Here is a 15,888-nt window from a genome sequence, read left to right on the forward strand (position 1 = left end):
TGTTTATCGCCCAAACGACAACATAAGTGATTCAGCCCCAACTGAGAAGTGTCCCTACGGATCACAGAAGGCACCTTAACTTTATTAGGCTCACATAATAGCAAATGTGTGATTTATGGGTGTCGGTTCAAGTCTTCCAGCTTCGGTCGGCCGTGTGAAATGTGCATACAGCGTGGTATTTGTTACAGATCTCAGTGACTGCACTTCTCCTTCTTATTGCAGTGAGGAGACTATTACCACCGTGGTGAAGAACCCACGGATGAGGAGACACCGATCCCCTGGTTTGATTGTTGCTGGTGCGCACCGCTCTGAGACGTCCACACCCGAGCCCCCATCAGCCAGGCCCAGGAGGATGCCCGCCTCTAGGAAGACCACCATCCCAACTCTTTATGTCACTGAGCCTGCAGGCGCCGAGGCCAGGCCTGTGGAGAGCAAGCCCCGGTGGGTTGAAGTGGAGGAGGTTATAGAGTATAAGGTCAACAAGTCCCCCAGGCTGTCGAGGAGGAGAGGCGTCTCACCTGCAGGGTCTGATCGCTCCGCCACGCCCTCAAGGGCGAAGAGGTCTGTGGAAAACCCAAACGCTAACAATTCCAACAACAAGCTGGTGCAGCAAGATGTCAGCGACCACCTGCTGCCTCAGGAGGAAGAGGGGTCTCTCGTTGCCACGGGGTCTCCTTATGGAGAGCCAAGTGAGCTGTCGTCTGTTCTCTCTGAGGAAGACAGTGAAGATCAGGATGATCTAACTGTCATCTTTGAGTCTGAGGAGGAAAATAATGACTGTGATTCATCCAGAACACAGGAACCCGTCACCCTGAAACAAGGAGATCACATTTTGACTCTGGAAGACTTGGAGGATTACGTCCCAGAGGAAGGGGAGACGTTCGGTTCTTCGAGCTCCCACCGAGGGGCTGATGAAAAGCCCTGCGAGGTCTCCGTGCTCCAGAGGGAGATTGGGGGGTCCACGGTGGGGCAGCCGGTGCTTCTCAATGTGGGCCGGCCCCATGCAGCGCCGCGGCAGAGGAGCGGCTTCTTCTGCCGCTTCAAGGAGCAGCTCTCCAGCAGTCTTTTCACGCCTCCTTTCCCGCAAGGCAGCGAAACCCGACGCAGGCCAGAGAGGAGAGTCCCGGTCCAAGTGAGCCACGCAAAGCTGGAGGTCCAACCCTCGTACTGCTCGGAGGTGCAGAGGGTCGAGGGCGGTCAGCAGAGCTTCAAAACTAAAGTGTCCACTCAAACTTACGGTTACACATCCGTCGGAAACCCTGTCACTCTTCAAATCAAAGATAACCTCTATCAAAATCAATAAGTAAACATGTAACCTACTAATAAAAACCCTTGTAGTCTTAAACAGGAACTTTTCTACTTTAGAAAATGTCTCCATTCATAAAAAGAAAAAGATATGTGGGCTAGATTTTCCAGATCATTCCAGTTTAACCCTTGTGCTATCTTAGATGACCCCACCCTTACATTGCCGTGTTCTCCCTACCATGACAAAGGTGGATAAAGGTGGAAAGATTCCATGTAATCCATGGACACCAGTGAAGATCATAAATCATTGAAGAAAAAGGTTCAGAGTACTGTCTAGTGGGTCTAGATGACCCAACTCCCAATGTTAAAGTGCCTAGGATAGCACAAGGGATAAAAAAGCGAATCAAAAAAGGAGACCGATCCTCAAAGTTTTATGAGAAACGGTGGAAACAATAGAGTTTTTACACTAGAAAAGTGAAAGACTAAACAGGTTTAACTGATTAAAACAGCTGGAACTTTGCTCCGGTTTTGTCCGCCATTGACTATAAAAGCTTCAAAAAAGGTTGCTTATCAGCGATCATAATTATGGATCTGGAGACACTAACTTAAATTCTACTATATATAGTAGATAACTACTATATATACTATATATATACTATATATACAATTTTTATGATATTTTAATATGCAGAAGAGGCTGAAGGTACGATTTCTTCTGCAGGAGAATCTGGATGATGCTCATGAGGGATTCATAATGTCAGAGCAAAAACTGATCTTTTAGTTTGCTTATGGATGTGCAAACACGTCTCTTTGGTTTGATCTCTTGGATTTATTGCTTCGTTTATCTCTTCATCCTCCGTTCTTGTATATTTACCGGCCCTTGAATGGTGGAAAGCGATAACTGAAGTATTATTTTAATCCACTTAAGACGAGTCTCAGTTTCATTTTGTTCTTTGAATGACAAGCAAAACAACAAAAATATGTTAAGAAGTCAAATAAAACAGTTGATCTTGTCATTTTCCATTGTTTTCATGTTGCTTTTGTTAAACACAGAATTTCAGAAAATCGATTGCATATAAGAAGATAAAAGAAAAAACTTCTGAAATTTAGAAATGTATGTGGTTGTTATTTTTATTGCATTTGGGTTTTGGGTTTCTTGAGCACAAAATATTGTAGTTAGAGGATTTGTCATTTAAATCCACAGATGAACGATCTAAGTAGAAAATATTTCTTCACTGCTGGTTTTTACTTTTCTTTACGGCTATTTTAATCTCTTAAGACTAAAGTAAAGAACCGTATTTCTCAACTATCTTACATGGAAGCAGATGTTCTGCTCAGACAAAGTAGGTATTATTACAGGTTATTTACCACGTGTGACTGCATGAACTTGCTTTTACTCAGAATGAACCTTTTTGCTCAGAGAAATCAGAACTTTTACTCTTTGGTGTGCAGGATTGGAGCTTTTCTCTGCGCCGTCTCGAACAATTTCCTCTTCCTTACAAATGTGTGTGGTTTGTGCTGTTGAAAAGATGTAATTTAGAGTATGTTGTGTAATTTTACAGCACTAATGGATTGTAATTGTAAAGTACACATGTAGTTTTGGACAAAAAGGCTGAATAAAAGTACTGAAATAAATATATTTATTGCAATTTTTTCCCCCTATGTTTTAAATGCATGTAGACAAAAAACGGTAGCAAATTGTGTTTAAAAGTCAATATTCTTGTAAACAAAAAAAGAACATATTTGGATTTCTTTTTTCTAAAAGCCAATTTTGAAAGAGCTGGTTTAAAGAAAACATGCATTAAACTACGAACATTTCAATATAACTGGGGAAAAAGAGGTTTTTACATATTAGTGAGGCATTTCTTTTGTTCCGGGTGAGACATTTTCTGTGCTTTATTTTACAAGATGTATAGAAAGATAAAGTTGTCGCTGTTTCCTTAGAAGTTAAAGACCTTTTACTGTACAGATGAAGCTGCAAAGTGAGAAAAGTACATAACAGTTTTGTACAAATTTACATTTTTAAAACATTTCCACCCTAAAGCACCAACAAAAGCCTCAAAGGGACGTCAATATTTTCCTAAGTTAACAGGAAGCAAACCCTTCTCTGTAGTTCAATTGTTTTAGCACAAACAAATTAATACAATAAAATAAAAGGATTCAATATCTTAAACATGTAAAATAAGGTTTTCTTCAGCAATACACAACCCAAAAAAAAGGAGCAAACAAGCAACACAGTTGTGAGCTGAATTAATTGTGACACACTAGTACAGAAAAATCTGAAGTTTTTCTGAAGTAAATTTTGTCTTAATGATGATAAAATAATTGTACTTTAAGTAAAATGTATTTGCGTTTAGCTCCCATAATCTAAAAACAAACAAAAAATATAAAATAAAATGTTTTGGAAACAACTAGTCCGACATTGTAAAACCTAGAGATTGTAAAACGTGCTTTTGGAGCCAGAGGTGTGTTGTTGTAGCTTCACAAACCACCTGAAGGAATGTACACAAACAAGATGGCAGGATGTAAAAAAGGAGTGACTGGACGTGCCAAAAACACGCTGCGTTTCATGAAGAGGCCTTGGTTTTCTTCACCTTGTGAATTTCCTAAGGAGAAAAATATGAACAAAACTTTTAGGAGACGTGAAAGATGTTGGAGGCCCAAAAAGTCAAATCTAGAGATGCAGACTTCTGGAAATAAGCGTAACGCGTTTTAGTGACCAGATTTGTAAAAGTGGAAAAGCATCGTAAAGAAAGATATGCATGGATAACAAGAAAAGAACAGAGTAAATACATGAAACATTTTTTTAGTTTGTGGCAGTTTTGGCTAAAAATGTACAGAAACATCATTTTAAAAAGCCACAAAGATTAATAATTGGCCAAAGACTTAAATAATAAAGTGACTGCAACAAAACAAGTTTATGTCAGGAACAGTAATCTCACTGAAAATATTTGAATCAATTAATTCAAGTTAATTTTAAATAGATTTTATTTTGTGGGGGAACTCTGGAAGTTTTTTTCCCAGCATGCTGCTCTCTTGAGGTGTTCGGAGTAAACTCAGCCTGTCCGTCTTGCGCAATGCGCAGATGTTAAGATGGCAGCTAGCAAAGAGCTACGTGATCCTAATAAATGAACCGTTTCTTCCTTTTTTTATGGCACTCGTTTGATTTTATGACTCTGACTGACTCGGAGCAACGAACGGCACGCTGCAAAATCTGTTTGAAGGCTGTCGCTACCAAAAGTGCTGTGAGATGCGCAGGCACCTGTCACGTTGTTTTACAAGCAGTTTTCCAGCTTGTAAATGGTAAATGGCGTATACCTGTATAGCGCTTTCCCTTTACAGTCACACTCACAGTCACACACACACATTCACACACTGGTGGCGGCTCCACTGCAGAACACTGGCGCCAAACTTTCCACCAGAGGCAAGGCGGGAATCGAACCTGTAATATTCCAATCAGAGGTCGACCGCTCTACAGCTGCACCACGGCCGCCCATAACGATTGTATTTAGCTGCACTTTGACTTCGGGTCAACTCCCAAAGGGGATGTTCGAAGAAAAGTGGTTTTGTTAAATACATTCTTCCATTTTTGTTTAGGAGGAAGTTAAAACTGGAATCCAATAAATCAAGTTTGGTGCAAAAAGATAATCAGGTTTTATTTTTAGGCTACATTGTGCAGCCTTGGTTTCACTTTTATTCTCACAGCAAGGTAAAACTTTATTGTGGTTGATGCCAGGATTCTCCTTTAGGTCCAAACTCAAACAAAGTGAACGTCTAGCCAATGCAAATCAGTGTATTTTCCAACCTCATGTAAATGACTATGCAGATGATACCCTTTTGTTAAGGTAAATGCACAAGACGCTTTCAGTTTGACCAGCCTTGAGAGCCTTGCTGCACATAAACGGCCTTGTCGGAGCAGTTTCATCTGCGCCTGTGAGGGGAACTGCTGATAAAGTGGCAGCTGACACCTGCCTCCACGCCCCTGTGGGCAGCTTGTTGCCTCTACACGCCCTCACGATGGCTGAGAGTGGAAACACGACGCCACTAAGGACGGCCATCGAGGACTTTTTCCATTCTGGGAAACATCAGCACTCTAGGGGCCACCGACCTGCAAACCCTCAGCATCCGTTCACGCCTTGAAGTGATTTTTGAGTCGTTCTCTTTTTGTCCCTCGTCCTCATAAAAGGTGCTTCTCAGGTTGTTTGGTGCACTGATTTGAACCACTTTCCTATCACGCACTAAGACTCTCCTGAACACAGACTGTTGTCTTTCGAGGGTGACTCACCTCCTGAAGAGCTTGTTTTAAACTTCCATAAGCCTCCTCCAAATTATTATTGATAATCACCACATCAAAGACATTCGGTTCTTTACCTAAAAGAAGAAAAAAAGAAAAAAAGCATTAAGGGAAATCCTCACAGAAGAACTGCTGCTATGTTCTTTTCCTAAAACAGCTCCTTACTAAACTCCATGTCTACTTTGGCTGCACGTAAACGCTTCTGCACGCTCTCCTCCGACTCGGTCTTTCTGCCTCTTAGACGTTCTTCCTGAAGCCACGAAAACCAAAGACAAACATCTTAAAAAAGGCCAAACGTCTTGATTTGCTTAGGAATGAGAAAATACACAACAGCTTCTTGAGAAAAGAAAAAAAAAAAACATTTTCCCCACCAGGACTTCCAAGGATGGAGGCTGGATGGAGATGTAGAGCGGGTTGAGGTCCGTCTTTTTGATGTTCTTCACGCCCTGCATGTCAATGTCAAGTATGCAGATGAGGTTCTTGGCCTGGACGGCCTGCACGGCGGCTTTACTCGTTCCGTACAGGTTCCCCGAAAACTCTGCGCTCTCGATGAACTCTCCGTTGTCGATGCCTGCCTGCATCTCCTCGCGAGACACGTAATGGTAATCTGACGGAACGGAGACGAACGGTTAGCATGGAATTAAAGGAGGAACGCCGCAGTGACCATAAAAGGACAAACTGCAAACAGTACCGATGCCGTTCTGCTCTCCAGGTCGAGGCTTTCTTGTTGTATCTGGAAGGACAGGAGATTTAGTTTTCTGAATAAACGAATGAACAAATACACATATAGTTCTATTGATGTTCTATATTTAGACAAACGGAAAACAAGACTGCACGTATTTACAGTAAACCACACCTCTATAAAGACTTGTACTAGTTTTTACTGGTTGAAGGCCCCATTGTTTTCCTGGTTCTCTTTCTTTATAATCGTATCTTCTGCCATTTTTTGGTGCTTCACTCCCTCTATAGTTTTTCAGCTATGTTATCCATTCAACTATTAAAACGTTCAGCTCGTTCAGCTTTTTCCAGCTGTGACTTTTGGTCCTTCAAATCCTTGAACTTTTCAAGGGTTTTTGCCTCCATTGAAAAACACGGGGAATCCTTTGCTTCTTTCTGTGTAGGAGCTCGCTGGTTCGATACCCGGAGCTCGCATTATTCACAGAAATATATTTTTGTTATTGTGTTGTTCTCACTTTATTTATGGTCAACTTTGATCATTTCTCTTTAAAAAAAAATTATTTTTTTTGCCAATTATTACCCTTTAAGTTTCATTTTCATTCAGCATTAAACTCTGCATTTTCTTCTAGAAATGCAGCTCCTTCTAGCTTTATCTGTTTTTGTTTTTTAGTTCTCTGTCTACTTTTTCCCCCCTATTGTTGCGTCTATGTTTATGAGTTTGTGTGTATTGTTTCTGTTTCTGCTCTTGTCTGCCTTCTGTTGTCTTTTCTTTGTTGGCTGAACTTGTCGTGTTCCTTAGGGACCATCAACCTGTTCTATGGGGACTAAAGATGGAAAATAGCCTGATAGGCTCTAATCTTATATAAATTAGCTTTACTGTTGACCGGCTAAAAGCCTGATGGTAAATGACAGGACTTACGGGACACGCTGAAGCCAAACACACTGTCGTATTCGCCCATGAGCTTCTTCAGCAGGGTGCTCTTTCCCGCCCCCGACGGGCCACTAAACACCAGGGGCCTGGGTCCAGCCATAGCTGCAGGAGAAGGAATAAAACACAAACCGCTGAATTCTTTTCATTCTTTCCAGACAATCCGAGGTTCCAGCCAGAGAAACCGGCCAAACCGGCCTAACGATCGTCATCTTTATCTCCATGTATTTTTTTTTAAATAGAATAAGAAACTCAACAAATATTGACATCATATCTTTACAACAAGAGTCGAGAGAACAAACCTCAAAAGCTAGAAAAGAAAATCCTCTGATCTTTTTGTTTTATCATGTCTGTTTTGTCAAATATTGTCAACAACAAAAAAAAAAAAGCCCCACAAACTCTACTTTACCTTTTCACCTTTCCTGAAATCACGCAGCACTTGAGCAGACGGAGGGAAATGAACGGGCGGACTTATATTGAGTCAGGATGGGAGGGTCACTGACAGGGTGGGGCTGCCTCTTCCACGTCAGCTTCAGCTTTCTGTTTCTTTTTTTTCCTATTGTAAACACTACAGCAACTGCGTAAAAAGCTGCTGCGTCAATGTTTTTAAATAGATATGCGGAACCTGCTCAGCAGGTAAAGCCCTTTTCATCATTAACATTAAAAAAAAAGACTTAAACTCTGCTTTAGTCCTTTAGTCATAAAACATCCTTTTAGTTTCCCGACAGAAACAGTTTAAACAAATGAAAGCACAGGTGCCCTACGTTTTACTGCAATTTGATTTATTCAAGCTTCAACAGTTCCAGTCGTGGACTGAAAAATAAAGAAATGTAGGTTTAAATCTAGTGTCAAATGACTCAATTGTGTTGTTTTCAGGTCACATTTAGCGAACCAAGTTTTTAACACAAGAGAAGCCCAGGAAAAAAAAATCCCAATAATTATTTATATATATTTAACCACAAAATACAGAATCTACAGTCGATGATCAATGGTTGCATCCAATTAAGATGAAAATATATATATATTTGGTGCATAGTTAAGACCTAGTTCTGCTCAAGACCATTTATTTCTCTAAACTTAAGTTGTCAATTAGAAAGATTAGCTTCTGATTTCCCTCAAACTGTTTTCCAAAAAAAAAAACCTTTCCTACTTAGAAGAGGCTGACAGGAAATGAGAAACATGTGAAGCTACGATCAGCACAGACTGACTCTCATGATGAACGCACAGAGAATCATGTGATCAGATTTACAACCAAATAAAAATCACGTGAAGCCTACAAAGCACTAGCGGCTCCGTGAACCAGAAAGGCTGAGCGTCACTGTCAAATTCTATTGGACATTTTTTTAATCTACATTTCAGTTTACATGACAGTTTGGTTAAACACTGTTAACACATAACTAGTGATTTAACCAAATCAAAACACAACTTTCATTAATTCAATGAGAACATTTTACGTAAAAAATTGACAGAAAATGTTTGTTTTTTATATAAAATTGATTAAAATGAGATGTTATCAATCAATGTTAAGTACATGTTCTAAGAGAAGATCAATTGATTATCCTTAAGAAAACACACAGAAAATACACATGTATTGCATTACAGATGTCCTGTTTACTTGAATGTAGATATTATTGTGGCAAAGTAATAAACTGATTTTATCTCTTGGGTTTGACGGTTTTCTGTTAATTTATTTCTTTAGTATCTCACTGGTTGGTTAAAAATATAATATGTTAAATGTCTGTTGTGTCAAACTGCACCAATGTTGTTTTGCTCCGAATAAATACCATTTAAAAATGCTCAACAGATTATCAGACTTTTCAGTAAACCAAAACCTAAAAAATTGGTTCCAACTTAAATGTTTTTTTTTGTTTTTTTTTTAATATTGCAAGGTATGTAACATCTCACAGATATAAGCTTATATTCTAATTCTTCAAAATGCACATTTTTAGTGACAAATGGTAGAAAATGCATTAATTTGCATGAATAAGCAAACTGGATATCTTATAAATATTTTTAAAAAAGAAGAAGAAAAAAGAAAGACAATTTTGTTAGTGATGTAATTTTTCTCCCAAATTACATTTTACAAAGGGTTTCCTAATTTAAGTTGACATTAAACAAAATAGATGATACTGGACGTTTTTATGCTACTATCAAAAGTTGTATCATCCATCTAGGATTTATATGCATCCTGAAATAAAATAAAACACCGGTTGACTTCTTGGGCACCATCTTTTCCTGTAGCTCCGTGACAACAAAGTGTCTCCAGGAATGAATAGTGGTTCCGACACAGAGATGGGAAAAAGAGAACAGAACAGCAGAAGGAGGAAAGGAAGTCAAAAATCCTCATTCCTACCTGAAAACAGTCTGATAAAATGTCTCATGTACATCGGGAGGCAGGTTTTTCTGATTCTGCAGACGGTCCTCGGAGCATTTTCTGCCTCCGCCGCCCTTTTCCTCACCGCGAGACGCCTACGTCATCACTACGTACCCAAACACGTTACGTCCGCGCGCGCCACTGGACGCGACCAAATGAAATAAACAAAAGGAGCAGGAAATGCTCGTTAGTCGGGAAAAAAGTTGTATTGCTTCTATTTGCAGTAGTCAGATCTTTATTGCTGAGGATTACAAATCTACCGTTTTAAATTTTTTACTTAAATAAAAAAATTGTTTGTTGGGTCTTTGCAACTTTAAGCTGCGCGCGCGAGAGTCCAGCTTTAACGCTCTGCTCTTTGTCGCGTTGTTGGGTTGTTTGTTTGTTTGGAAGTTGCTGTCGAAACAAACGCAGCCGTGTGGGTTTCTTTCGTGGAAACTGGGAATCTAAACTTCCTGGATGAGTCCACGCTAACGGCCCGCACCGACCACGCAGCTCTGCTAACCAACGTAGCTGCTAGCTAGCTAGCTAAGTGTTACTTTTCCCCCCCGAATCTCCACTTTTTTGCCCTTTTGAAGATGTTTGGTTCATCGAGATCCGGAGGCATCCGTGGAGGCCAAGACCAGTTCAACTGGGATGAAGTGAAGGTCGATAAACACAGAGAGAATTATCTCGGTAAGTCCATAACGTGCAGTCGATTACGCTATCAGCGCGTGCCACACATCCAGGAAAGATTAGCTCCAGATGCTTTTAAACCCCGTGTGGCCCCCCTAAAATTAGGTTGTTTTCCTACCTTTTGTTATTGAATTCCTCATTACACAAGGCTTGGCTTGATCTAATAGCTTGATATCAATCCCGATTAATCTCCGTAAAGAAAGCAAAAACGTGCTGTCAATGCCTCCTCTGGTCGACACGTTCGTTGTCTCTGTGCCCTCGCCGCTGCCAGCGGGTCAGCATGCCCAGAGAGAGCTACGTAGTGATCACCACAGTAGTCGGGACCGAGAAACATGTAACAAAAGCAAATCGACAAGCTCTCATAGCTGCTTAGATTTCTGAATGTTGTCTGTGTAAAATATGAGCTAAAACCACAACCTTTCAGGTGCAAAGTCAAACAGAAATGAGGCTCAAAACACCCACCCTTAACATGGCAGGAGACTGTTGCCTTATGTGTGGATTGCCTAAATACTTGGAATTAAAAAAACAGTCTAACAACAAGACTGCACTTGTCTATAATGAGATATTCTAAAAGACAAAGTTTACTCAGCTGGAGGAAGTTTAAAACATTGATCTGATATCAATTTTACAGCTTATATTGCACACTTGTATATACTGTTTGTTTGTTTGCTTGTTTGATTTTATTATATTACAATGTTATCTTTACTACTTTTCCCTTCCTTACTGTTCTTGCACTGATGGTGATGCTTAAATCTCATTGTACTATGCACAATGACAATAAAGCCATTCTATTCTATTCTATTCTATTCTAATTTGATTCTTACACTTGAACCTTTATGGGGGAAAATGCAAAAGGATACATCTACTGGAGAAGTCTGGACTGCTAATATTTTCATTTAAATGTGTGTAACCATGATCATCTTTAAAAGTCAAATAGATTTATTGAAATGATTATTTGGTGCAAAACATTAAAACATCTAGATAAAAGAAAAAGTCTAAATATAAAGTATAACAATCCTGCATAATACATTTTGTATTCTGAATTTGTGGCATTTGAAATGTAGAATTTAAAGAAGAACCTTTACCTAAATAGTTTGACCTCTTCTGCGTTTTTTCCAGGAAACTCCTTGATGGCTCCCGTAGGACGATGGCAGAAAGGGAAAGATCTGACCTGGTATGCAAAGGACAAGAAAGGTGGTGCTCCTTTGTCCAAAGAAGAGGAGCTTGCTGCAGTCAGAGCTGCAGAGGAGGAGGCACTGATGGCTGCCCTGTACGTGCGACTTCCCATAAGCCATTTCCTGTACCTTCTTGAAGATTAGGACACAAAAAGTGATGCTTTGCGTTTCTTGTTCTGAACTTAGAGGCCATAAGAATATAAAGAGACAACCAACAGGGCTTACTAAAGAGGTATGGATACGTTGCTGGTCAATATTGGAAAAATTGCTGTCAAGTCCTGTAAGTTGAATTTGATTTTTTTTTTCAGGATCTTGTAGAGGTATGCCGGAGAGAAGAGGTTGATGGTGAAGAGAAGGATGTGGATCGTATCTCAGGTTTAGGAAGCTCAAGGTGAGATTATCTTCTTGTCTGTGTCATAAAACAGATTTTTTTTATGCAAAATGTTTGCTTTAGGAAAATTTCAACTTTTCTTTTTCTTATTATAAATGCAATTTGCTTGAACAAATGTACAGAAGTTATGTTTAATTGTCCAAATGACAAATGGGAGTTTGTTAATAGTTTTTTTTTTTCTAGTTTATACACTAAAATGAGTCAAATGATTTGTTAATCAGGTTGCTGGTGAATAATATTCTTGGATATTTCATGACTTTTCTTTGCAGTTTTAGGTTTGGCAGAATTCAACCTTCTGTTCAGAGGAGATAAGGTGACTGGCTGTCTGTGGTTTGTTTAAGTTGACTCCATCTTTATTTCCCTCTAAAGTGCAGGGTCACGAAAAATGGTGCTGTCCCAAAAGGAAAAGGAGGCGGCTAAAATGGGTCTGCAAATTTTTACAGTAAGTCGTCTTTCTACATCATCCATACTGCCATTTGGAAACATTATTGTATTAAAACAGCATTTTTTAATTGTCAAAAATTAGTAGTAAATATGTGTTTGATTTTTAATTTTTTAACTATTGACTTTATTAGCATTAGTTATTTAGCAATATTGACGAGGGTTGAGTATGGCAAAAAGAATGAGTCGATTCAGGACTATATGATTAAATATGAATCACTTAAACTTACAAATTTGTTTTTTTTATATATATATTGTAATTTTTTTATACTTAACCCTAAGAAATACTCTAATCTAGAAAAATAAAATTCTTGCTGACGTTTCAGCATCATAAGACTGAAGGAGGCCAAGAAACATCAGCAACAACAACACAGAGTTCAGTGAAACAAGAAACTGAAGTCCGGTGAGAAAAGCGTTTATTTAATGACCTTTACAATGTACAGTCTCTTATCCAACGGTATGTAAGGGGAGGAGTAAATGAATAAAAATCTACTTACTGTGTCTTTAATATTTAGACGTGAAAGTAAAAAGAAGAAAAAAGAGAAAAAGAGCAAAAAGGCAAAAAAGGAGAAGAAGAAGAAGAAAAGACAAAGACAGGATTCTTCCTCTTCAGAGTCAAACGACGACTGCAAAAGGTTTGTCAAAGTCTTCATTCAAAACTGTAGAATTTTAAAAAAATGTCATAAAAATGAGTTTATAACAGGGACAGATTTTCACTGAAGACACCATGACTACATTTCCATTTGCACACTTCTATGTATATCTATCTACCTGACAACAAAGTGTGTTATACAAGTCAAAAATAGGCGCTAACACGTTTTTAAGAATACAATCTTTAAAAAGGAGAACAGCATTCTTTCAGCTGTAAATATTAGCATTTCAACGCACAATACTTATATATTCAATCCAATGAAAATGATGTTTTCGGTGTTTTTAACATGTTCTTGTAGCATTTTTCTCATGATGGAGGACATATAGAAAGAAAATTTATCTTAAAGCTTGGAGAAAGCTTGTAGTTTGATAGAAACTACAGTCGGCGAGCCACAAGCTCCCTGCTCCGCTCCATTCAGATGCTGACAAATAGATCCATGAACGTCTCAGTTTTCCACGTCTGAGCTGTAATCTGGATCCAAACTGTACGTATGGCCAGCTCCAATATGGCTCGCCATTTCTGTTGCACTGCTAATGTTATCTTGGGGTTGTGAGAGCTGTAAGCTAGCTGTGGAGAGTGTAAACAAAGGGATGATGGGAAATCAGCACTGGCGTACCCCCACTGGCCCACCTGCAAGGCAAAGGCCAATTTCTGTGGAAAACCCTTCCGCTGTAGGTTTCCATAACCATTCGGTCTGCAACAACCGTTCTTAATGTGCTGACGTCACCTTATGTGATTGGCTGTCCGTTGGTCTGATGACGTGTCAGATGGTGATTGGTCTGGACAAATTACGATACTACCATAGAAGAAGATATTTCTGTTGTAAACAGAGCTACGTCATGGAGTAAGATAATCTTCTGAACGTGCTTTTATTATTGTTATGATTATCATTAAGTGCATTTGCAGCCGAACGGACAGCGTTCCGAACCTTTCCCTGCTTGCAAACACAAAGCTACGAGACTCCGGCTGCTCTGCTCAGAGAAACGGTTTGCATGTGTGGAGCAGCCGGTTCATTCTAACAGCCACAGATCTTTTTATAAAGTGGGTTGTGGCCAAATCTCTCTAGAAACACTACAAAGAATGTCAGACACTACTTATGAAGGAAAAGAACTTTATGTTACAAAAGGAAATGTGAACTAAAACGCTACGTAGTTTGTCCAAGTGGGGTTACCGTAGTGTGACGTTATCCTCAGTCAAATGGACCCCAAACGGTTATTGCAGGCCGAATGGTTACAGTACCTACACCGCTCTGCAGAAACTATGTCCTAGAAAACGAGACAGGTTTTTTTGATTTGGCTAAAAATGGCTTCATCGGAATGAGTTGAACTGTGCTTTATGGTAAACATGCAGGATGAGTGTTAAACACATCAGAAGTGGAGGTTTGTGAGGATACATATAATGCTGCTGGAGTGGGTGAATATTCCACTGTGGCCCAGAAAATCATTTAATCTCAATCTCAATGTAATGGTTCAATAATATTGATAATAGAAAAAACACTTTATCTTTTTGCCTGAGAAATATTCTGTACTTGGACGGATACAACAAAAATAACTTTGAAATGCTAAGAACAGGATTATGGCAACTATGTTTAAGGGACTATATAAATTGGCTTTTTCCCCACTCCCCTTAAACAATTAAACTCTGTCAATCATTATGTTTAAAAGATTTAATGTGTAATGTGTGTTATGCATGTATAACTGTCTATGATTACGAATAATTTTCTCATTTTTTTTTTAAATCATTTTGCGAATTAATATCTTAACTTGTTTTAACTTCATCTTAACTTAATTTATTTTTTTCTTTTTCCTGTTTCTGATAATTACACTTGTTTGAAATAAGCCAAATCAATCAAAAAAAAATCAGTCTACCTGCAGCTTTTATTTTGAAGGATACAAAAAGTATTAATGATTTTCTTTTTTGATTATTACATTTCCATTCCCCTCAAAACCCCATCTTTCCATTGAGCTCTAACCATGTTCTTATGCTTATTGCAAAACTGCATGCTAACACTAGAGGGAGCTCAAACACTAATCTTTATCAGTGTTAAGACTTTCAATTTAGAAAGCAAGCATTTTGAAATTCTGGCTTTATCCTGTGGATGAGGAGCATGCATAAACCTTAATAATTTAAAGTTTTATTTACAGCACTGTCAACATAACATATTAGCGTTTTCCCTTTTCCATTCTTTTCTTTTGGAGCCTTATAAAGGGAGCTGCTTCACCACACACCACTTATTGATTGTTTGCCTCCTTTTGATTTTCAGACAGAGAAAGGACCACCACCATCATCATAATCCATCATACCGCAGTCAGAGTGGAGCCAAACCCCGTGACAGCCATTCAAGGGGGGGTGCAAAGGCCGAGCAACAGCCTTCCCACCCCCATCGTCGGCATAAGCGACACGACACAGACTCCTCTGATGGGGGGTCCCCTGCTCGCAGTAACCCCGCCACGCACAAGAAGGCCCCTGCTGATGCCAAACAAAGCCACAGGCGGCGCCACGACACGGACTCGGACGACTAATGTCCCCCCCCCCCCCTAACCAATTAAGGGATGCATAATGTGGGCGGCGTCGTGACCAGCCACGAGAGCCGGGTGTACCTCGGACAAGCACACAGTGGATGGAGACTAGTCAGTGTGACAGATGTTGGCCTCATGGTAAAATGAAATCACTATGAAACGCTGCTGATGCAGCGGAAACTGCTGTCTGTTATCTTTTACTTAATTCAAATAAAACTACAACCCACTTTGCTTGAATCGTCATCAAAATATCAAATACCTCAGAACTGCTGCAAACAGGGGAAAAGGTTTTCGTGCACCATAAAATGTGACCTGGACTTATTTAATTCACCATTGTTTTTTTTCCTTCTGCACATCACTTTTTAATTAGCTGCCCTTTAATTTGTAATTAAAGGTTCAATTTCCCGACCGCTGCTCCAGAACTCTCCCCACAAGTCGTAACACAGCGTGTTTGCATTCGTCTTGAATTGGTCTGAATGAGGGGATTCTTCTGAACGACAATAGGAGGGGGGAGATACA

At 39.5% G+C, this 15,888-nt stretch overlaps 3 protein-coding genes across 25 annotated transcripts in view; 2 read left to right on the plus strand and 1 right to left on the minus strand.

The window, feature by feature from the left end:
- obscnb (obscurin, cytoskeletal calmodulin and titin-interacting RhoGEF b) overlaps positions 1 to 2,880 on the plus strand; it is a 70,696-nt gene extending 67,816 nt beyond the window's left edge. For all 20 annotated transcript variants that reach the window (XM_023964965.2, XM_023964967.2, XM_023964966.2 and 17 more), the window contains one exon: positions 223 to 2,880. In XM_023964965.2, coding sequence (XP_023820733.1) covers positions 223 to 1,303 — 1,081 coding nt within the window. In that variant the 3' untranslated portion in view covers positions 1,304 to 2,880. The remainder of the gene's footprint in view (positions 1 to 222) is intronic.
- guk1a (guanylate kinase 1a) lies at positions 2,869 to 11,412 on the minus strand. Of its 4 annotated transcripts, none has more exons than XM_004079404.5 (7): positions 11,277 to 11,412; positions 7,137 to 7,250; positions 6,231 to 6,272; positions 5,911 to 6,146; positions 5,705 to 5,789; positions 5,531 to 5,616; positions 2,869 to 3,851 (listed from the first exon to the last, which is right to left on the minus strand). In XM_004079404.5, exons 2-7 carry the CDS (start codon positions 7,246 to 7,248, stop codon positions 3,813 to 3,815), a joined length of 600 nt encoding a protein of 199 aa, XP_004079452.1. In that variant the 5' UTR covers positions 7,249 to 7,250; positions 11,277 to 11,412; the 3' UTR covers positions 2,869 to 3,812. The 4 variants fall into 4 exon arrangements, with proteins under 4 accessions (XP_004079452.1, XP_004079449.1, XP_004079450.1 ...); XM_004079401.5 differs by lacking the exon at positions 11,277 to 11,412 and adding an exon at positions 10,310 to 10,669; XM_004079402.5 differs by lacking the exon at positions 11,277 to 11,412 and adding an exon at positions 9,499 to 9,654.
- On the plus strand, positions 10,058 to 15,606 carry c17h1orf35 (chromosome 17 C1orf35 homolog). The gene is made up of 8 exons (XM_004079405.5): positions 10,058 to 10,191; positions 11,311 to 11,461; positions 11,553 to 11,598; positions 11,675 to 11,757; positions 12,127 to 12,199; positions 12,525 to 12,601; positions 12,714 to 12,833; positions 15,114 to 15,606. The coding sequence occupies exons 1-8, from the start codon at positions 10,095 to 10,097 to the stop codon at positions 15,370 to 15,372; spliced, it is 906 nt and encodes a 301-aa protein (XP_004079453.1). The 5' UTR covers positions 10,058 to 10,094; the 3' UTR covers positions 15,373 to 15,606.
- Positions 15,607 to 15,888: the final 282 nt, after the last annotated feature.

Source organism: Oryzias latipes, chromosome 17 (assembly GCF_053564925.1).
Source record: "Oryzias latipes strain Hd-rR chromosome 17, Olatipes_Hd-rR_3.1".
NCBI classification, from domain to species: domain Eukaryota; kingdom Metazoa; phylum Chordata; class Actinopteri; order Beloniformes; family Adrianichthyidae; genus Oryzias; species Oryzias latipes.

Excerpts from the sequence above, each read along its gene's own strand:
- guk1a (XM_004079402.5), bottom strand. The coding sequence starts at position 9,532 with ATGTACATGAGACATTTTATCAGACTGTTTTCAG. Across the intron at positions 5,617-5,704 it reads CAAAGTAGACATGGAGTTTA|GTAAAGAACCGAATGTCTTT; the intron begins GTAAGGAGCTGT and ends TTCTTCTTTTAG. Across the intron at positions 3,852-5,530 it reads TAAAACAAGCTCTTCAGGAG|GAAATTCACAAGGTGAAGAA; the intron begins GTGAGTCACCCT and ends TTTTCTCCTTAG.
- c17h1orf35 (XM_004079405.5), top strand. The coding sequence starts at position 10,095 with ATGTTTGGTTCATCGAGATCCGGAGGCATCCGTGGAGGCCAAGACCAG. Across the intron at positions 10,192-11,310 it reads ACACAGAGAGAATTATCTCG|GAAACTCCTTGATGGCTCCC; the intron begins GTAAGTCCATAA and ends CGTTTTTTCCAG. Across the intron at positions 11,599-11,674 it reads CAACAGGGCTTACTAAAGAG|GATCTTGTAGAGGTATGCCG; the intron begins GTATGGATACGT and ends TTTTTTTTTCAG.